The sequence below is a fragment of the Chrysochloris asiatica genome, unplaced genomic scaffold (genome assembly GCF_000296735.1).
Source record: "Chrysochloris asiatica unplaced genomic scaffold, ChrAsi1.0 scaffold00438, whole genome shotgun sequence".
NCBI classification, from domain to species: domain Eukaryota; kingdom Metazoa; phylum Chordata; class Mammalia; order Afrosoricida; family Chrysochloridae; genus Chrysochloris; species Chrysochloris asiatica.
Genome location: NW_006408956.1, coordinates 828,843 through 851,974, shown reverse-complemented (window position 1 = coordinate 851,974; position 23,132 = coordinate 828,843). Strand labels below are relative to the sequence as shown.

At 48.4% G+C, this 23,132-nt stretch overlaps 1 protein-coding gene across 1 annotated transcript in view; it reads right to left on the bottom strand.

The window, feature by feature from the left end:
• The window catches only part of RBM19 (RNA binding motif protein 19), a 169,289-nt gene that overhangs the window by 119,528 nt on the left and 26,629 nt on the right, over positions 1 to 23,132 (bottom strand). The window contains 4 exon segments of the mRNA XM_006876968.1: positions 7,635 to 7,751; positions 9,287 to 9,342; positions 10,770 to 10,849; positions 15,034 to 15,094. Of these exon segments, the coding sequence (XP_006877030.1) occupies positions 7,635 to 7,751; positions 9,287 to 9,342; positions 10,770 to 10,849; positions 15,034 to 15,094 (314 nt within the window).

Below are 23,132 nucleotides of genomic sequence, written 5' to 3'. Positions count from 1 at the left end.
CCCTTTGTTGTTGTTGTTAAGTGCCACCGAGTCGGTTCCGACCCATAGCGACCCTGTACAGGGTTTCCGAGGGTGTAAATCTTTACGGGAGTAGAAAGCCTCATCTTTCTCCTGCGGAGCAGGTGGTAGTTACTAGCCCGGTACTTAATCATCTGTACCATCCAAGGACTCTTTAAGCAGGGGATGGCATCCTCTCCCGGGGTCTAATTAGTCTTATTTAAGCTATAAAGTGTGTAACTCATTATTCAGCATATAACAGTTGGGATCATTTCTCTGAGAATGTAACAGTTGGGATCATTTCTCTGCGCCTGGTCCTCCCTGAGGGTAGCCTAGTGGATTATAAGCTAGGCTGCAAACTGCAAGATCAGCAGTTCAAATCTACCAGCTGCTCCTCAGGAGAAAGATGAGGCTTTCTGTTCCTGTAAAGATTTCTAGCCTTGGAAACCCTGTACAGGGTCACTACAGAGTCACCATGAGTTGGTGGCACCCACCCACCAACCCTCCCCCTCCCTGGGCTAATGACTATGTGACTGGATGAGAGTTCATTTTCTTCTGACCAAAGAACCAGACTGTCTGCTGCTGACTTCCACAGTTGGAAGGCTTCCTTTCTCTGACCCTGTGGACACTACCACTGATATGGTCCCGGGGGGGCAGAAGAGTTTCATGGGGAATGGGTCAGGGCTTTCACTTCATTAGGGACCCTGTCTAAAGCATCCTTATCAGACAATTACCCTGATCTTCACTTGCTTACTTCTGGGAATTGGGAACTCACTACTGCACAAATGGCCTTTGCTAATCCTTTGTGGATTGTTATTGTTGTTATGGGCCGTGGAGTTCATTCTAACTCACAGCGACCCTGTACAGGGTTTCCGAGGCTGTAAATCTTTACGGGAGCAGAGAGCCTCATCTTTCTCCTGCAGAACAGCTGGTAGTTTCGAACTGCTAGTGAGATTAGCAGCCCGATTTGTAACCACATCTTCAACACTTTTTAGCCTCATTCGGATTTCAGAGTTTGACACGTGGTCACTTGCATATGTATTTGGTTCTATAGAATTTTATCCCATGAAGACTTAAGAGTCCTGGTGTGGTGCTATAGGATAAGCACTAGACCATAAGGTCTGTGTGAACCACAAGGTTGGCAGTTCAAACTAGGCCCTGCCACTGGGTGTCCTTGGGCAGGAAACTGCACTGACCAGAGAGGTCCTTGGAGGCGTGACTTAGTTTTGTTGCGATTGAGAATATACACAGCAGAACTTATGAGGGCGACTGAGAACATGGTCATAAGCTCGTGAGGATAGCCAAACAGAGCAACGGATAGCCAGAGTCCAGAAGCAGGCTCGCACACCCACAGAGACCTGGTTTATGGTGGTTAAGACTGCAGAGCCCAATGGTCTTCACAGTAAACATTGTGTGCACCCAAAGGACTACCCACATGAGGGACCTCATGCCACACACAGCAGATGGACCACACAGCAAACACGTGAGTTGACAGCTTGTACAGAGATCGTAGGAGGCCAGCTTCATGACCCTAGAGTAGGTAAAGATTTCTTAGATAGGATCTCACAAGTTCTAATCCTAAAGTGTTAAAATTCATCAAGGGATAAGGAGACTTGGTGGCACAGTGCTTGGCTGCTACCTGACAGGTTGGTGGTTCGAACCTTGGAAACGCTGTGGGGGTAATTCTACTCTGCTCTACAGGGTCACTGGGAGCTGGAATCAGTGCAATAGCAGTAGCTTTGGACTTAGGAGTAGGGGTTCACCAAAGGACACCCCTATTCTAGGAGAGACCCTACAATGCATATAACCACCACAGAACTGACACCCAGAATAAAACAAGTATTTCTCGATGAGGACCCATAGGGGGGCCCGAGAGCAGATGTGCTACGCTGGCAGCGGGTCAGTCAGGCTCTGGTGGCGCTACTCAGCCCTGCAGCCGAACTACGCAAGTAGGCTCCTGTAGACGACCCGAAACCCAATGGGCGTGGCTGGACATGGCCAGTCTGAGCTGCTCTATAGAGGGGTATCTTTTCTCTCTCTCATCGCGTGTCCCTTCTACAATCGTCCTGCTGGCTCTCAGCAGCTACCCCAGGCGGCTGAGTCCTACATAGCTTCTTCCCTCAGAGTCTGGGGAACAGGAAGTCCTTCTCCTATTTCCCCTACCGAGGGGACAGCTGACAGGAGAGGGGTGCAGGCAGGCGGTGTCCTTGCCCTCCCCTCCATGGTCATGGTCTGGGCGGGAGGAAATGAGGGGAACATGGTGCCTGAGCGAGGCGCACCAGACGCTCTGGGGGCGGGGGATGCAGTATGTGTAATGAGGCCCCTAGACACCTGTTGTGAACTTGCCCATTCACACCCTGGCAGGTGGTTCACACTTCAAAGGAAGACACAGTAAAGGAATAGAGATGCTCAGTATGAAAGAGAAAGCTGTGCCAACCGGCTGCCCTGCCCTCGGCTGACATCCCTGACCCTGGGGGTGGAAATGGTCTGCTAGGTGAGGGAAACCTGGCTGGGTTCTTGCAGAGCTGTGTGACCCTGGACAAACTGTAAACCTCTCTGGGGCCCCCATGCTGGTCTGTATGAGGATTCATGGAACAAGGCTCAGCACCGAGCGCCTAAAACTCTGCAATACACTGACACCAGTGTCCTTGGTAAAGGCTGTGGCCACGGCAGTGACCCGCATTGAAGAAACCACCACAAGGACTATGGACTGCCCAAGGGGCACTGAGAGACCTTCTGAGGACAGGCCCAAGGCCCTGTTACCAGTGGAGTGTGAGCAGCTGCCTCATTTTCAACAGGGATAGGTACAGCATGCCCTGACTATGTTTTACACCACTGCTCTGCAGCTGCAGGTGAGGTTTCCGAATGAGAAAAGGGGGCACAGAGAGGTTAAGCAACATGGCCATCGTCTCACAGCATGTGTTGACCTGGGATGGCTGTAGACCCATCCACTGCCACTGAGACAATTCTGACCCATAGCCACCCTGAGGATTTCTGAAGCTGTGAAATTTTTATGGAATGGATAGCCTCATCTTTCTCCATGGAACGGCTGGTGGGTTTGAACTGTGACCATGCTGTTACCAGTCCAGTGCTTATGCTACAGCACCACCAGGGTTTTGGACCACTGCAGACGGTAGTGACCATCATCAGCGCATGTTTCTGAATTGTAGGCAGTTTTCAAGCCGCGGCCCTGTGAGGGCTGCGAGCCTGTGAGGTTCTGCTGGATGGGCCTCTCTTCCTCCTCAGCTCTGCTGTGGAGAGACGTCTTTGTTTCTCAGACTTCCTTTTCTCAAAGGGAGAGGGCTCAGCCAGAGTCCCGCTTCACTTTACAGACCCTGACCCAGGACTCAGTGGGAGGGACAGTGCCACACTGGGGAAGGCTGAATCAACTCGATGGCAGCGAGGGATGGGTTGTTTCTTAGGTGCTGTTGAATCACTTATGACTCAGAGACCCTGTCCCATAGGGTTTCCAAAGCTGTAATCTTTACTGGACCACAAGGTCAGCAGTTCAAACCCACCAGCTGCTCCTTAGACGTGAGTCGTAAGTGACTTGACGGCACTGAACAAGAGCACACAGCCAAACCTTTCTCCACAGGAGCAGAGCCCTAATGGGCTCGAACTGCTGAACCACCAGACAAATATACTTACAGAAAGGAGGAAAATTCCAAAGGACCCCCCCCTAAAGATTTGTGTCCAGCCACCAGCTCAGTACTGCTGTTAACAGTATAACATCTGTCTATAGTCAGACGTGCCTTGGGTTGGAATCCTGGCCCCATGGGTTTGGTGCTGAATCACTACTGCTAATACGTATGGGCTCTGGAGGCATAGTGGTTATGAATCAGGTTACGAACCTCAGGGTCAGCAGTTCAAAACTACAAGCTGTTCCAAGGGAGAAAGATGAGGCTTTCTACTCCCGTAAAGTTTTACAGCCTCAGAAATCCTGTACTGGGTCGCTATGAGTTGGAACCTACTCCACAGCACATCACCACCACCAGCACCATGGTTCAAGCCCGCCAGCTGCTCTGCAAGAAAAAAAGATGAGGCTTTCTGCTTCTATAAAGATTTACAGTCTCAGTAACCCAATATAGGGCAGTTATTAGTAAGAACCAACTTCCTGTTAAATGTCGTTGAGTCGGTTCCGACCCATTGCCACCCTGTATAGGGTTTCCGAGGAACGGCTGGTGAGCTTGAACCACTGACCTTGCAGTTCAAACTGACCTTGCAGTCTAGCGTATTAACCCACAGCCCCACACCAGGACTCCCAGGAACCAACTACACAACACTTTACAACAATAGTGCATCAGGCACTACACATCAAGAGCTTCCTAGGCACACTCTCATCCCATCCTATGAACAGCCTGTGTGCAACCACATGAGGAGTGAGCTGGGAGCCAGCTGGAGTGGGTTGAAATTTGGGTCCTGGAGCTGCATCTTCACGGGGAAATGGGGGCAACAAGGTCGACTCCACAGCTGCTGCTGCCGGGCAGAGGCCAGTCTTGACACAACATTTAACTACTTCATCACTCTCACCATGTTGTTGCTGCCGCTAGATGCCATGGTGTTGGCTCCTGGCCTTATGCGATGCGTAAGGATACGGTTGAGTTTTAGTAGATTACCAGGCCTTCCTTCTTACTCCATCTTAGTGGAAGTACCACTGAAACTTGCTCAGCATCACAGCAGCATGATGCATAGCGCATCTTCTGACTACAGATCACAGCATAGGTTGCTGTTACTGTTATTAGTTTATAAAGAGGGAAATGAGGCCCAGAAGGAAGAAGGGAGTGGCAGGACCCCTCACTCCGAATCCACACCATCTTCTTCTAGGGTTTCCTAAGGTAAATCCCCAGAGGTCCCTGACACCGATCCCACAGAAACGCTGCTCTTGGCACCTGCCTGACCACTGCTGGGGGCCAAGCGTCTGAGAGCTGGAGCCTGGTGGTCCCCCACTGTCTTTCATGCATAGAGGAGGTTTGTGAGTTACTGTGATGCTGAACAGGTTTCAGCGGAGCTCTCAGACTGAGACTAGGAAGAAAGGCCTGGAAACCCACTTCTGAGAAGCAGCCAGTGAGAGAACCACATGGGTCACAAGAGTCCGATCTGCACCCAATCACGGGGGTGATGCCAGACCAGGCAGAGTGTCATTCACTGTGCACAGGCGTCAGGACGTGTTCCAACTTGACAACAGCTAACAACCACCACGAGCTCTGCCTTGGGCCGGGAAGCTGCTGGCCCAGGGGGTCAGTCTTTAGAACTCTGATCGATCCAGCTCTCCCCCAGCCTCTGTGCCACCAGCCGTTACTAGACAAGAGACCATCAGAAGAGAGAGGAAGGTGTGTCCTCTTGAAACAGCCAAGGCGTGCACAAAGGTGGTCCGTGCAAAACACTCGTGGAACAGTGGTTCAGTCAAACTGAGCTGGGGGTTGACAGTCCCTTCTAGACCTGTGAGAACCACACTCGATGACAGACAGGAGTAGACCAAGGTCAAGGTCAGATGGACTTCAATTCAAACCTATGCTCAAGGCATACCCCTGACTGTTCAGGCTTAAAGGAGAAGAGAGTGCACAGAATCCAATGCCCACCAGTGCTGTAGAAAATGGAGCTATGGCTTTGATGACACTTTAAAACCTGAAATCTCCCCCTAGGCAGGGACTTTTGCCAGCCAGCAGCTTTGTCTGAGCACTGGTGGGGCCTTCCCTAGGACCAACTCTGTCTCCCTGAGTAGGCTAGCAGCACCCCCTGCTGGCCACCACTGGGAACTTCCTCAGCTGAGTGTACAACAAAAGCTAGAGAGGAGTGCCCCTAAGAATTCCCATTTCAGGGGTTTACGAACAATGGTGGAACAAAGCAAGTAATTATGTTTGGTGGGCACTGATTCTGTCTTCTAAAAATAAATATGACGCCTGAGCTCAAACAAAGTGTACCTCCTTCCCACACACGCTTTTGTTTCCTGGAGCATATGCCGTCCTCAAAACAGAGGACATGAGCCACGGAACCGAACGCAACTGTCATTTTGATGGGATATTATTTCCTTAGTGAGCCCGACTGGACTGGGTAGTTGTGAAATTGGACGCTTTCTGAATTGCAGATGCACAAACAGTGAACACGCTAAGGATTACACACTTTGCTGAACCACGCAGACCCCTCCTGATAGTAGGATAAGGCCCAGAGGCCCATCTCCCCAGAAGACTGAGGCTGCGCGGGGTGCTTGGGACCCACCCAGAGAACCCAGCAGAGGCCAATAATGAAATGTATGACAGTGTGGGGCTAAGGGCTTCAGAAGCAAATTCCCCAAGGCAGCCTTCCATTCTTTCAACCCATGAGTGAGAGCGAAGACAGTCGGCTTCACACCTAGATAACCCTCCACGCTACTCACTGGACATTCTAGCCAGGACGCACCTCCTCCGTCCTCTGTTCTCCAAGCCAGAAATCGACAGTAGAATGAGATTTACCACAGAGCAGCCTCAATTTTCACCCAACATACACAGGTCAGGAGCACTCTGAGGTCCCATCTGGGCCTGGATGCTGGACTTGGTGGAGACTAAGTGACTCTGCAGTTCATTCCTAGGGCTCCTGGTCACCGCTGCCCAGCAGGTGCCTGCAGAGCACCCCAACTTGGTACTTCCTCTCTCCTTTAATAAAGAGTATTCTCTCTCGGGCATGGTAATGGGTGACACCAAACAAAACAGAAAAGCCAAGTGGTGTCCTGAGTGTACACAGGGGTCACAAACTTGCGGCCCTCGGGCTATATCTGGCCCCTGGTGTTGGCTTTCACAAAGTGAAATTAGCAGCCAACTCATTTCCTGTAGGAATCCCAGCGCTGACGGCTCTCTGACAGTGTGGGAAGGCCTGGTCCTGCAAAATGTACTCCCACCTGGCAGCTCAGTTGGGGCTGGAGAACCCTCTGCCTACACACTGCTCCACATTCCCTCCACAGCTGAGTTCTGAACTCCTCTGCTTCTGACCATACACCCTCCCAAGTCTGGCTGGATGCTAGAATCCTCTGGGGAGGTTTATTCACCGTCTGGGTTCCAACCTTGACCAGGGATTTGGAATCTCTGGGGGTGGAGCCACAGCAAAGGCTGGGTGCTGGAGAGTCGACTCTGACCCCGTGTACCGGAGCCGAACAGCTCCACAGGGTTTATGGAAGGAGCCCTGGTGATACAACAGTTAAGCACTCAAAGAACACAATCATCAACCTTTCTGAGAGCAGGTCACCAGGTCTTTCTCCACAGAGCTGCTAGGCAGCTCTCAACAGCCAGCCTTCGGGTTAGCAGACTAGCGCTTAACCATGCTACCCCAGGCCTGCTTATAAAAGTCCGCGGTGATAGGAACAGACACTGAAGGGGTAGAACCGCTGGTGTAACCATGTCACGCAGGCCAGCTGGGAGTGGCTGGGATGGGAGGAAGGAGACGGCTACTCTTTCCTGCCACCCTGAGTAGACAAGACCTGGCTGTTGGGACTTTTCCCAGTTGATGCTCTGGGGAGCAGCCACTGAGATTAAGAGCCATAAATCAAAGGCAGCCAAAAGATGGCCTTTCAAAGACCACTGCACTGGCCTTTAGCAGAACCATCCAGGGCCAATGGCTGCCTCCCACAAAGCTCCGGAGGTTTCTCCCCATCACCCCTACCCTCTCACCTGAACAGCTCCCGGACCTCTCGGCTGTCGGCCTGAAAGGGGATGTTCCGAACCAAGATCTTAGATGTAGTCTGTTTTCTGGCCACCTGCTTCTTCCGAGAGGACATCGTGGCTGGCCTGAAGGGTGCAGGGGAGAGGGGACAGGTTATCTGGGTCCCGGCTACACCTACCCTCCACTGAGTGCTACCCACCCCTGCTGGGAGCCAGTGTTTCTGACTTATGTCTAGCTTTAGGACTCAGGCGGAGGGAGGGAGGAGGAGGATGGCAAATTCGCCCTGGGTGATAAGGTTCTCAATCTTTTTTGTTCAGCCCACACACCGCATTCTCCTCCTCGGGGGCTCGTGGTCTGCATCCCAGCGTCCATCAGCAGTTTGTTTCGCAGCAGGAGACCACACACAATGGCACCAGCCACATTTCAAGAGTTCAGTACCATGTGTGGCAAGCAGCTGCAGACGGGGCAGTGTGGATACAAAACACGCCCATCACCACAGAACCTTCTGTGACATCCTGCCCGCTCTCAGGAGAGTCTGACGTTGCCAGGTGCACAGAAAGGTGCCAATGAGGTTTTGCAGAGTCCAAGATGGAGTAAGTGGCTGCCCGCAAGGACTGAGAACTTGCCGGGATGACTGTAGGAGGCTCCAGGAAGAGGCGTTAGCAGGCATATATGTAAAGGAAGGTATGTAAACCCTGCCATTGCTGCATTTCACTTAGCGGGCAGAGAAGCGATGCCCCACGCCACGCAGCTCAGAGACTTTCAGAGCCCAACCTCACCCGCCCAGCTCCCTTTTGGCTACCACCGTTCTGTAACCTCTGGGGACTTGCATTACGAGTCACGCCTTCCTCTGGCTAAGGGTGTTCTGCGTGGCACAGAGCATGATGGGTGCTGCAGAGAATCGCAGGCCACGTGAAAGGAGAAAGAGTGGATAGGGCAGCCACTCCAAGTCAATTCCCCAGCAGCACATTCGCTCCATGACCATGGCCAAGGACCGACCAACTAGGAATCTTAAAGCAGCTCTAGGGCTGCTGAAGGTGGGCGCTCTGTTATCTGAGGCAGGTGGGTGATAAGGCCAGAAACTGTAGGAAACATTTCAAGTGGATTTTGTCCATTTCTATGTACAAGCAGGTGGAGTTGTCGGGACAAGTTGAAAACTCAGAAAAAATGCCCCAGTGCTTCCAGAAACTGATGGGCTTCAATGTCCAGTGTTTACTCAATCTCTTTCGTATTAACAGGAGGCCGTCTCCAGGGACTGTACCTATAAAGTCAGGCCTTGCATTTTATAGCATCTTATGGGCATCTTATGGGTCATCCACGCCAGCAGCTCGGGACTCTTCCTTGGCTTCTTTCTGTTGCCAAGGTGAGTGCCATTGGATTGTTTCTACTGCACTTGTGCCTTTAATTCTGATAAACAGGCATTAGGGCATTTGCCCAAAAGGCCATCCCAGGGAAGTGGGTATCAGAGATGGGCAAATTCGATGGCCCTTCCACAGGGAAGCACCTCAGCTGGTGAAGGGCTGGCAGGGGGGCGGCGAGAGTACCGCCAGACACAGCTAACGGTCTTTCAGAGCAGCAAGCAAGGACAGAGATGGACTCACGTACAGGGCAAGGGGGGGGGGGTGCATCAGTTGGATGGGTAGGAACACCAAGCACTCACTTGATGGCCCTTTCTGAAATCCGCACTTCCAGCTTGTGGTTGTCCACGACGTGACCCTACAGAGAAAGACAACAGGCTTGTCACTCGGTTCTCCTGGAACACTCACCCATATGCCAGCCATCAGAGTGGAGCCTGGCAGGGCGCAAGGATGGGCTGTTCTCGGTAGAGGGCATTGCTGGACTGAGTACAGAGAAAAGATGTTCCCTGAAATGCCCGGGGCCACAACTGGGGTTAGGGAGACACAATCTGCTAATGCTCCTGAGCCAGGAGCGGGCCCTGACCTTTCACACCATTCAAGTGGCCTAGAATTTTCCACTCTCTCTCAACAAAACATTTTCAGGCAAAGGCAGCTCCTTGGGTTTGGCTAGTGGAGAGTCTGGATTCATTTTTGTGCTCCTGAAAACAATTCTTAACAGTGGTGAAGATGCAGCAAGCTGGCCTCCGCTGTCAGCCCCAGAAGGCCCCACTGGTGAATTAGCACAATTAAGCCCGGAAATTCCTGACATCTCCCATAAATGCAGTACAGATAGCTCTGCATAAACAACCCTGCAAGGCGATAGACACATGCGTGCGAACAGTGACCTGCAGGCCCAGCGCAGTGTGAAGTCACCAGAAGCTAGAGGTCTGTGAGACACAGGTGGGCCGCTCACGGAATGGGGAGACTCAGGTTCAGGGAGCGCTCGGCCTCTAATGGGAAAGCTGCATTTCCACTCTCTCTCTCTCTGTCTCTCGTTGTATTTCTTCTTTTTCCAGCCTCTTTTAAAAACCAGTAAAGACCCAAACCAGAACAAAACAAACACTGGCACACCAGTCTTGCTGGGCCATGTGCTATCAGTGGTCCCACCACCCCATAAGCTAACAACTGGCTGAGGCCCAGGAGTAGCTAGCTTTAGACAGGTGCAGGGCTGACAGTTCGGCTCTGGTGAAGGTGGGCCTGCCTGGAGCCTCTCCCCTGTCCTTCCCACCCCATAGTCAATGTCATTTGGGCCCCCTAGTGGAGAGTCCTGGGTGAACATGTTTGGCGGCTCATCAACAGGTTAGAGTACACCCAGGAGTGCTGCAGAACAAAGGCCTGGTGAACTACTTAAGAAAAACCACCTGTTGGGAACTCTACAGAGCACAGCTCCACTCTGATGCACACAGGATGCTGTGAGTTCAGTCGACTCAATGTCAACTGGGACTCTCGCATCTTTATGCAGGGTGACTCCTCCTTGCCAATGAAACCACAAAAACCAAACCAATTCCAGCTCAACCCTGTGAGCTATAGCACAGAACTGCTGCTCCATGGGGTCTTCTTGCCTCACCTTTCTTCCGCAGTACTGTGGGGTGGACTTAAGAGCCCACCTTTCAGTTAGCAGCGGAGTATAAAGCATCGATATTGCACAGGGGTTACTCAATTACATGTTAGTTACACTGTTACCTCTGCAGAGAGGCTTGGCTTCCCTGACCACAGAACCTTCAGGCGTTGCTTCCCCTGCTTTACCTGGAGTTGCTTGAGTGCTTTCTGGGCGGACTCTGGCTTCCAGTACTCCACGAACCCGAAGCCCATGGACAGCAGCGCTCCTGGAAAACAGACAGGTCCCAGGGATCGGACCTCAGTGCCAGCCCCTTCCTCCCCACACTGATGGACATCCCTGGTTGGCCTTTGATCACTCACTCTTCATCTTGAAGAAGCAGCTACCCAGCTAACCTAGCAGCCCCCGGGGCCCAGCTGATTGGAAATTAACAGATGACTGACATGATAATTAACTTCATAATAGAATTCTAGCTTCTGGAGGGAGGGGGAGCTGCAGGGATGACCACTGGTAGGACAGGCAGGCAGCCCAAGCTCTAAGTCGGCAGTCCCCTGTGTCCAGAACACAGAGCATCAAGGTCAAACGTCTAGAGAGCAGTGTTTTACGAGTATATCACTGGTCCTGCAACTACAGAGTATTCCGGAGTTTTAGAGAGACAGTTCGGGAAGGGAGTGCAGGCCACAGCGTTATTGGGACCTGAGAAGGGAGAGTTCAGATATCAAAGGACATCTCAAAACTGTATTGGAGCCAAGCCCCTGTGGGCCCAAGCGTTGTTGACCGTCCAAACCATAGGCTCTGAGGATCAGACTCTAGCTACCTAGTAGACATAGCAAACTGTCCCTCATCTGATTATTCAGTAATGCTTGTTAGTAATCTCATACATGAGCCCTGGATATCCACAGACAAATGTAAAAACCTTCCCTAAAAGCCGAGACTGTAAATTCCAAAAAGCCAAGTCGCCCCCCATCCAAAAAAAAAAAAAGCTAAAGAGGATAGAGAGAAACACTGTAAACTGATGATATATGGCGGGGATAAGAATCAATGTAATGAAACAAGCTATATGAATGATTGAATGTGAAGCTGATGATGTGCCCTGTAAACTTTCACTCAATGCAAAATAAAAACATTTAATTAAAAAAAAAAAAGAAAGATCAGCAGGAAAAAAAAAAAAAAAAACTGTATTGGAAACGTCTGGCTCCAGACTTCAGATATGTTGTTGCTAAGTGCTGCTGAGTTAGTCCCAACTCATAGCAATCCTGTATAGGGTTTCTAAATAGCAGCTGGTAGGTTTGAACTGCTGACGTATTGGTTAGCAGTCCAGTGCTTAATCTATAGCACCATAACAGGACTCTGACTTCAGATATGGGTATGTACAAATATAAACCTAACAGGTGGGGGAGACGGAAAGCAATCCTTTCTCAGGGAACTAAAACTTAAAAGATCCCTAATTATATCTCTTTATGAGTCTTGGTGTGGAGTGCTACAGGATAATGCACTGGACTGCAAGGTTGGTTTGAATTGCAAGGTTGGCAGTTCAAAGCCACCAGCCACTCCTTGGAATCCCTGTACTATGAGTCGGAACCAACTCAACGGCACTTAACAACAACAACAATTACATCTTCCGAGGCGGTGGTGGTTCAATGTTAGAAGTTGTAACTCCACACAGGGGATACAGGTTCGATTCCTGGCCAAGGAACCTCATGAAGAGTCATTCACCACCTGTCCGTCAGAGAGGCTTGCATGTTGCTGTGAGGCTTACAGCTTTCAGCAGCGTTGACTAGAAAAGCCTTGTGATCTACTCCCACAAACAAGCCAACAAAAACCCCATGAAACACAGCAGTTTGATCTCCAACCTATCACAGCTTAGTTGTGGGACCTTGTTCCGCTGTGTCCAGGTCAGGGCCAACTCGATGGCGGCTGACAATCCCATCTTGCCTCACTGACACAAAGTTTGCTTCATCTTTCTCTTCTACCCAGCATTTCATACAAATTTTGTTATTTTCATTCAGTATTTTTTTCACAATTGAAATTCGAGGGGATTGGCTTAATTCTAATGGCTCAAATGAGGCTCAAGAATCTCCAACTCTGGACTGAGTTACTAAGCCTGGGAGCTCAGCACCAGTATCTTGGGGACACCAAGGTCAGTTGGTATCAGGCAGTCCACAAAGACAAGTTTCTACATCTGACTTTGGGGAGTAGCAACTGGGGTCTTGTGAGCAGCCATCTAAGGCAACTATTGGTCTCTCCCTGTCTGTCAGAAAGAAGGGTGATGCAAATGGAAAACTCATGGAGACAATGAGTCCAATGGACTAGTGGAACATGTGAACATCAGTCTTCTTGACCTGGAGACCAGAAGAACTAGATGGTACCCAGTTACTACTATGAACCGCTCTGGGAGGAATTGTGTTAGAAGGTTTCAGACAGAGTGGGAGACAAATGGATCAAAACTCAGTAACATAAAAAAAAAAAAAAATCGAGAGGCTGGTGGGGCCCCTGAGACCATGGCCGTTAGTCACCCTTCAGACCGGCAGCTGAACTCATCCTGTGACTCAAAGACAGCTCTATAAGACGGGACAATGCCACCAGTGAGGCACCACAGACAAAGTTCAGGAGGGTTAGGAAAGAAGGACTGGAGACAGGAAACACAGGGAGGAAGTAGGACAACGGACGCCATGTTGTAGGAAGTGCAATCATCGAGATGAAACAAAATGTGTATGAACTGCTGGATGGAAAACCGGTCTGCTAAGCAAACCTTTACTCAATTCACAATAAAAAGTTCAAAACAACAGCCCTCTTCCCCTCTACAAGACTGTTAGTGGGACCCAGGCTTCTTGCATTCCCATTCACAACCCAGTGTCGTAAAGTGAGGGCCAGATGCAGAAGCAACTCCATGAAGTGCCCACCCATGACTTGCGCATGTTCACCTCTGGGTCAGGGACACTCAGGATGTCCTGACGACCTTTATCCATGTCTGGCTTTGGGGTGTACTGATGTCATGGGAAGTTCTCATGTGAGACTGAGGCTGCAGGGGAGCCTGGGGTCCTGAGTGCTTCTCCCCACCTCCAACCATTGGCATGCTTTCCAGAGGCAGCCGTGTGTCACCTCCAGCCCTGGATCAGCTGACATTCCTTCCCAGACTCCTCTGGGCTCAGCAGGGTGCTGAGTTCTTCCTGAGCCCTCCGTGGGCTCCCTGTGCCCAGCCAGCACCTTCCTTATAGAAACTGCTCGCCAAGTCTGAGTACAGTGAACGTTTGTCCAGCTGCTGCCCAAGCTGACAGGGATGCCCAGTCTCGATCCCCTAGATGGGTGTATGGAGGGTTGTTTACCACACTGAGAGCTCAGGGCTTTCTCATACAGCACTTTTCAGAGTGACACCAGGCTCTGATCACCCAGAGTGACCCTGCACCCAGCGAGGATGGACCTACTGGCCTGAGTGCCAGACTCTGTGTAGCCCGGCTCACCCCAGTCTTCCAGGATCACTTCCTGAACTCCCCAAAATTCATTCTTTCAGTCACGGATTTGGGCCTCAAGCTGCCTTTTCTCATGCTTCAAACGCGACTCAAAGTTCTAGGAGAATAAGAACTGCCAAAACCATGGAGTCGATTCTGACTCGTGGAGCCCCAATGTGTGTAGAAGCAGAACGTTCTGGAGAGCTTTCTAGACTATGAGCTTTCCATAGATTGCCAAGTCTTCTTCTCAGGTGCCTGTGGGTGAGTGTGAACCACCAACCTTTTGGTCAGGTGTGCAGAGCTAACCATTCGTGCCACCCAGGGATCATTCCTGGAGAACAAGGACTCCCCTAATTTTTATGCCACTTGTCTACCTAAAACTCTCCAGGGCTCCCTACCACCCTAGGAAAAAAGGCAAAACTCTTCGGCCTGATGCCAGCGTCACTCGGATTCGGAGCCTGCCTCCCTCCCAGGAGTCTTCACCCCTCAGCCAGCCTCTCCTGTCCTGGCCCTCACGCGTGGTTCCTGCCTGACATGTAAAGCCCTGGGCGGTGTGCCTGTCCCTCAGGTGTCCCTACAGTCCCCAATCCGTACAACATCCATACCCTGGGTTCCACTGTCCCGTCCCTCAGGGCATCTCCGGGGACACAAGGGAAAAGGCTCTTGAGACAAGTCAGGGTGCCAACGCCTCATAAACGACCTTTTGAAAACTTGGCCAAGCGAGGAGAGACCCGAAGCTGGCAGTGGGCGAATGTTCTGGTATGAGCGGCTTCAGAGGGTGTGTGGCAACAGGAAATCCCAAGAGAATGGGACTTTCCCACAAACTTTCTACAGCCATCTCATATGTGCTCAACAAAAAAGAAACGAATGAAGAAAGGAAAAAAAGAAAAAGGAAAAGGATGAAACAACCGAGAGCTTACACTCCCAAAGTGGACCTAGACTCACGCGATTTCTTTGGGAATCAGTTCTTTTTGGCTTAGGGTTCCATAAAAAATATAAATACCTGATTTGCTCTTCTTCTTGGAAACAGAGCAGCTCTTCACTCTTCCCACTTTGGAAAACACCTGGAAAAAAATGTCAATATATGTCAGCAGTGTTCCCAGGCTACCTGTCACCCTGCAACCACATCATAAAAGACAGGCCCGGGATCCAACCTGGAGGGACCAACACAGAAGCACTGCGGGCACAGGGGCCAGGCCTCTGCCTGCACCACCTTATTCACCTCTCCACCCTCTTGGGTTGCTGTTAAGTGCTGTCGAGTCAGTTTCAACTCACAGCACGTATGCATAGGATTTCTGAGGAGTGGCTGGTGGATTTGAACCGCCAACCTTGTGGTTATCAGTCCAGTGCTTACCCTACAGCACCACACTAGGACTCCTCTCGGGTAGGTGGGTTAAAAAGACCAAGTCTCAGATGGGTAAGGATCGCATCGAGGGCCAGAACTAGGAAGTGCAGAGTCTTACACTAGGCTCCTGATCACAATTTGGGTGAAGGCTCTGGTCAGACCCTAACCCAAAACACTCAAACCAAAGGCCACTGAGTTGACTCAGACACAGAGGTATCCTATGGGACAGTAGAAAGCGGTTTCACAGGGTTTCTGATGGTAAACCTTTATGAAAGCAAAGTGCTTCATGCCTCTCCTTTAGAGCGGCTGGTGGGTTTGAACCACAGACTTTTCGGATGGCAGCTTATGAGAACTTAAACCACTGGGCTCCCAAATTTGCCACACCATCTCAAGGTCCCCACACCATTTCAGAGAGTGGGGTAATGGCCTGCTGTAAGTACTGTGGTCAGTCCTCAGAGCCCTACACTGAAAACTCAGGTCAGCGCCTCACTCCCGGTACAGAGGAAGCAGCAGATACAGAACTGTCGAGAGGTTGTCAGAGGACCGTGGCACAATAGGGACACAGGATGTCAGATTGGAAACACAGAATCTTCTGACCACCTCCACCCTATCTTGATCCTTCTCACTGCCCCTTACACCCAATGCCAAAGTCATATGACAAGAAATTATAAAGTCACTCCTAGAACTCAGGAAGGCCTTCCTTCCCGTGCCCCCACATTTCGACCTTCCTGTTACACACTTGCTCCTTAGCCGCCCTGTCATGTGTTCTAAACTCAAGTCCAAGTTCCTGGAGAACAACAACAGAAATCCAAACCTGTTGCTATTCAGGAGATTCTGACTCGGGGTGACTCCAAGTGTGCAGCACAGACGTGCTACTGAGGGTTTTCAGCAGCAGAGAAGCCTGTCTTCTGCACATCTATTCCACGTTACCAGTCCTTTCTCCCTTGGCCCAGAAAAAACCCATGTCTCTTTAATTTGCTGCTGTCTGCAGGATTCTGGGGAAGGCGACCAGTCAATGTCCACAGAAAGAAGGAAGAGCAAACAAAGTGATGGCAGATGCAGAGATTCACAAAAACATGACCTCAAACCATCAAACCCACTGCTATCGACTGCTATGCGATTCCCACTCATAGCTCTGGGTGGTGTTGTTAGGTGTCACTGAGTCCATTCCAAGACATAGTGACCCTATGCACAACAGAACAAAACACTGCCCCGGTCCTACACCATTCCTGTCATCAATGCCCATTGTGGCTGCCTCGGTGCCTATCCATCTTGTTGGGGGTCTTCCTCTTTTTCACTGACCCTCCACTTTCCCAAGCATGATGTTCTTGTCCAGGGACTGGTCCCTCCTGATAACATGTCCAAAGTATGAGAGAGGTACCACTCTGACTTCTAAGGAGCATTCTGGTTGTACTTCTTCCAATACAGATCTATTGGTTTTCTTGGCATTTCATGGGACATTTAATATTCTCTCCCAACACCACAACTCAAATGCATATGAGGTAGTTGAAAATACCATGGCTTGGATCAGGCACACTCACCTTAGTCCTCAAACTGACATCTTTGCTCTTGAACACTTTAAATAGGTCTTGGGCAGCAGAGTTGCATAAGGCAATAAGTCATTTGATTTCTTGACTGCTGCTTCCATGAGCATTGATTGTGGACCAAGGAAAATGAGTCTTTAACAACTTCAATCCCCATTTATCATGAAGTTACGTATTGGTCCAGTGGTCAGGATTCTTGTTTTCTTTACATTGAAGTGTAATCCATACTGAAGGCTGTGGTCTTTGATCTTCATAAGTATTTTAAGTCTTGTTTGCTTTTATAAAGTAAGGTTGTATTACCTGCTTATCTCTGTTTGTTAGTGAGTCTTCCTCCAATCTTCATCACATATAATCCAGTTTCCAGGATGTTTGCTCAGCATACAGACTGAATGAGAATGGTGGCAGGATACAATGCAGGTGCACAACTTCCTAATTTTAAACCATTCAGTGTCTCCTTGTTCTGTTCTCATGAACACAAGTCCCTCATTAGCACAATGAAGGGTTCTGGAATACACAATCTCTACAATGTTGTTCATAGCTTGTTATGAGCCAAATAGTTGAAAGTCTTTGCATAGTTAATAAAACACAGCTATCTTTCTAGTATACTTTACTTTTAGCTAAGATCCATTTGACACCCGCAAAGATATCCCTCATTCTACGTCTTTGTCTGAATCTGGCTTGAACCTCTGACAGTAGTTACCTGTCAATATACTGTTGCAGCCATTTAAATATGATCATTAACAAAATTTTGCTTGCAAGTGATATTGATGATACTGTCTGGTGATTTCTGTATTTCGTTGGGTCATCTGTCTTTGGAACGGGCACAAATATGGATCTCTTCCCATCAGTTGAACAGGTAGCTGTCTTCCAAATTTCTTTGTATAGATGACCGAGTGCCTCACCTGTTGCAACAGTTTGTTGAAAGATTTCAATTTGTATTCCATCAATTCCCAGAGCCTTGTTCTCTGCCAATGCCTTCAGCGCACTGTGCACTTCTGTCAGTAACATCGGCTTGTGTTCATATTCTACCTCTTGAAATGGCTGAACATCGACCATCTCCTTTTGGTACAGTGATTCTGTGTATTCCTTCCTTCTTCTTTTGATGCTTTCTGCATCATTCAACATTTTGCCCACAGGATCATTCAATATTGCAAATCGAAGTTTGAAGTTTTTCTTCAGTTCTTTCAGCTTGAGAAATGCTGAGTGTGTTCTTCCCTTTTGGATTTTTAACTTCAGGTCTTTGCACATCTCATACTTGGTCTTCTTAAGCTGCTCTTTGAAATTTTCTGTTCAGCTCTTCAACTTCTTCATTTCTTTCAGCTTTTGTTTCTCTACTCTCATGAACTTTTGTTTTCTTCTTGTATGATGTTCTTGATGTTATCCCATAGCTCTTCTGGTTTTGGCCATTAATATCTAATGTATCAAATCTGTTCTAAAGATAATCTCTCTAGTTCTGGTGGGATATATTCAAGGTCATAGTCTAGCTCTTGTGGATTTGCTTTCATTTTCTTCAGCTTCAGCCTGACCTTGCCCATGAGCAATGATGGTCTCTTCCACCGTCTGCCCATGGCCTTGTTTTGGCGGGTGATAAAACAAGCTTTTCCTCTGTCTCTCCCCACAAATATATTCAATTTGATTTCTGTGTATTCTATCTGGCAAGGTCCACGTATATAATCACTTTTTGTGTTGTTGTTGTTTTTTTTAAAGCTATTTGCAATGAGTAAGTTGTTGGTCTTGTAAAATTTTATCATGTGATCTCTAGCATCATTTCTACCACCAAGGCAGTGTTTTACAACTGCTGATCCTTCCTGTTTCCAACGTTCACATTCTAAGCAACAGTAATATCAATACATCTTGACTGCATGTTGGATCAATTTCAAACCAAAGAAGCTGGTTGTCGTTGTTAAGTGTAGTCAAGTTAGTTCCGACTCAGAGGATGTCCTAGAAGCAGCTGGTGAATTTGAAGCACTGATCCTACAGCGCAAACCTACCTTGAGGTAAAATGCTTACCCTATGGCACTACATTAGGATTCTTCAATTACACCATCACTGGCTTTAGTGGTTGGTGTGTAAATTTGAAAAATAGTGGTATTAACTGGTCTTCCTTGTAGGAATATGGATATTATTGAATCACAGCACTGTACTTCAAGATGTATCTTGAAATGCCCTTTTTGACAATTAATGTGTTACCATTCCTCTTCAATTTGTGATTCCTGGCATAGTAAAACATATGACTGTCAGTTTCAAAATGACCAAAAGCAATCCATTTTAGCTCACTAATGCCTAAGATATCGATGTTTATGTGCTCCATTTCACTTTTGGTGATTTTCAGTTTTCCTAGATTCATACTTCATACATTCAATGTTCTGATTATTAATGGATGTTTGCATACGTTTGTCCTCATTTTGAATTGTTCTCCATCAGCATATGAAGGTCCTGGAAGCTTTGCTGCATGCACATCATCACGGTCACCTCTACTTTGAGGAGGCAGCTCTTCCCCAGTTCTGTTCTGAGGGCCTTCCAGCCTGAGGGGCTCATCTTCCAGCACTGTCTCTGACAGTGTTCTGTTGTTAGTCATCATGTTTTCAGTGATTATTTAGAAGTCATCTGTTTCACCTTCACCGTCTGGAAGCTCTGCTGAAATCTCCGGTGACACTGCTGATAGTGTATATTGGTGGCATAGCTTCCAGGATCACAGTACACATAAACCAACACAGTAGGACAAACTGACAGATGGGAAGACAGCTTCCTCTTTCTCCCACGGAGTGGCTGGGAAGTTTGGGTCCAGTGCTGACCCTGCAGAGCCACCAGGACTAATCTGAAACACACTAAGGAGGCACTTAGGGGCTCTTATGTGTCAGCTGTTGTCATTATTGTTAGTGGCCTTCCAGAAAATTCTGAGTCCTGGAGACCCTGCATATGTCAGAGTAGACCTGCGTCCTCTGCTTTTCAAGGCTGTGACCTTTCAGAAGCCCTTCTCCGGAGGCCCCTCTGGGTGGGTTTGAGTCACCAACCTTTCAGCTAATAGATAAGCACCGCATTGCTACTGCTATCCGGGGATTCCTCTTCTATCCTTCACTGGGATCAATATCCTGATCAACCTCATCAAATCCTCCAGAGAGGCCGAGGAATAAGTGTTATTACCAGCCCATTTCAAGATGGATAAACAAGCACAGAAGAGATAAAGGCCTGGTCGTGAAACCGGAGTCTGAGCCTGGGCAGTCTGACCAGGATCCACAGCTCCACTTCCAGACAGAGGCAGCTGTGTTTTCTCAGGAAAGTGGATTGGCCTCTCGGAAGCCTGGGTTCCACTTCTGCAACGTGAAGACACTAGGGAGTAAGGTATACCTCACTTAACTGTGCCTTGTGGATGTTACAGAGTTTTTTTTTGAAAAAACAAAAAAATAGATCGAAGGGTTTTGGCAATTGTACGTCATCAAGTCTATCAGCGCCACTTTCCAACAGCATGTGCTCACGTTGGGTCACATTTGGATCATTCTCTTTAACTGTGCCATCAAGGTATTGTAATGGTGACTTCTGGTGTGGTGTTGTGGATCAGTACTGGACCGCGGACCACAAGGTTGGCGGTTCAAACCCATCAGCTGCTCCTTCGAAATCCTGCACAGGGTCGCTATGGGTAGGAATCGACTCGATGGCACTTACCAACACTGTATACTTGGAACACTGTGGCTCTGTAGGATAAGCAGTGCACTGGTAACCACAAAGTCAGTGGTTCAAGCCCACCAGCTGCTCTGCAGGCGAAATATGAGCCTCTGAAACCCTACAGGGTTACTATGGATTGGAATCAACTAGAAAGCACTTCACAGCAACAAGTGTATACATAATATAGACTCCACTCTAGGAACAGCATAACTAACACCGTGCCCTGCGTCACTGTGAGGTCTGGAACCAAACCTGAGATGTCCCAGAGGTCTGCCTGCACATCTTTGTGGCTGTGCTTGCCAGCCCCATAACTCTCAAATTTAGAGGATGCTCTTCGGCGGAAGAAGGCTGGGCTTCCAGGAAACAATGATTCTTGGTAACAGACACAGAGATTCAACACACCAGGAAAAAAAACAAAACACAAACCCCCAAACCTGTAAGGGGCTTTGACATATTCAAAGCAACATACCCTTTGGATGCTACTAACATGCACCTCTGTTTAAAAAAACACAACAGAGATGGATTCAGGAAGCAGCTACAGAAAAGGCCAAGGGAGGACCTGTTCAATAAAGTGCATCTTTGCTCCTTACACTGAGCTGTTTGACTAGGCCTGCTGCCGTGGTGGCCAGCCACCATGCTGGCCAGGTATCTCTGAGGGGAAGCTCTGAATCCAATCCTTTCCTCCTGATACATGCTGGGCCCCTGCCTTTAAACCTCCACATTCCTGACTAGATTGGTCTTCTCTCTAGAGCCCATCTACAGAAGTGCAGAGTGTAAAGAAATTTCTAGAAACCAGCAACTCAATCTTAGGGCCACCTTTCTTCCCAGAACCCTCATGGCTATCTGCCTTCTGTCACCCATGAGTTCACTCCCTGCTCACTAAAGTGTTCACACAAAAGTCTGTGGAGCATTGACTTTTTGCCAAGCCCGCCTTACAGGAACGAAGGGCCTCCCCCATGTAGAACCCCCGCCCCACCCCAGACCGCTGTAGCACGAGGTGAGAGCCAGACAGGAGGCCAATTCTTTCTAGATCCCTGTCCCCCCACTCATTTAGCTTTTACCAAACACCTACTCCCACCACTCGTCTGTCAGTTTGTCATACTGTGGTGGTTTGTGAGTTGCTATGATTCTGAAAGCTATGCCACCAGTATTTTAAATACCAGCAGGCTCACCCATGGTGGATAGGTTTCAGATGAACTTCCACACAAAGACAGACTAGACAGAAGGAGAGACAAACTACTTTGGAATATTTAGTCACTGAAAACCTTATGAATAGCAGAGAAACACTGTCAGATATAGTGCTGGAAAATGAGCCCCTCAGGTTGGAAGGCACTCAAAATGCGACTGGGAAAGAGCTGCCTCCTCAAAGTAGAGTTTACCATGAATGGAGTAAAGCCCATGGGAGAAAAGTCCATGGGACCTTCATTTGCTGATAGGGCACAACTCAAAATGAAGAGAAACAGCTGTGAATATCCACTGACTATCGGAACACAGAATGCACGAAGTATGAATCTGGCAAAATTGGAGGTTGTCAAAAATGAAATGGAATGCGTAAACATTGATATCTTAGGCATTAGTGAGCTGAAATGGACTGGTATTGGCCACTCTGAATCTGACAACCACATGGTTTACTGTGCTGGGAATAACAAATTGAAGAGGAATGGCGTTGCATTCATTGTCAAAACGAACATATCCAGATCAGTCATGAGGTACAACGCTGTCTGTGATAGGAAAATATCCATGTGCCTACAGAGAAGACCAGTTAATACCACATTATTCATATTTACGCACCAACCACTGAAGCCAGCGAGGATGAAATACATTCTACCAACTTCTTCAATCTGAAATCAATCAAACATGCAAACAAGATGTACTGATCATTACTAGTGATTGGAATGCAAAGGTTGGGGATCAGTAGTTGGTAAATATGGCCTTGGTGACAGAATTCTGAAAAACCACTGATTTGTTTATTTCAAATACCTTCTTTAGACAGCATAAGAGATGACTATAAACACGGACCTCACCAGAAGGAATACACAGAAATCAAATTGACTACATCTGTGGAAAGAGACAATGGAAAAGCTCCTTATCATCAGTGAAAACACGACCAGGAGAAAACTGTGAAAAAGACCATCAATTACTCATATGCAAATTCAAACTGACACTGGAAAAAATGGAAACAATTCCATGAGAGCCAAAATATGACCCTGAATATATCCCACTTGAATTTAGAGATCAACTGAAGAACAGATTTGATATGTTAAACACTAAAAGACCGAAGACCAGAAGAGGTGTGGGATGACATCAAGAACATCATACAGGAAGAAAACAAAGTCATTAAGAAGACAAGAAAGAAGGAAAAGGTCAAAAGAGATGTCAGTAGAGACAATGAAACTTGCTCTCCAGTACAGAGATGCTAAAGCAAATGGAAGAAATGAGGAGGTCCAAGAGCTGAACAGAAAATTTCAAAGATCAGATAGAGAAGATAAAGCCAAATATTACACCAAAATGTGCACAGATCTGGAATCAAAAAACCAAAAAGGAAGAACA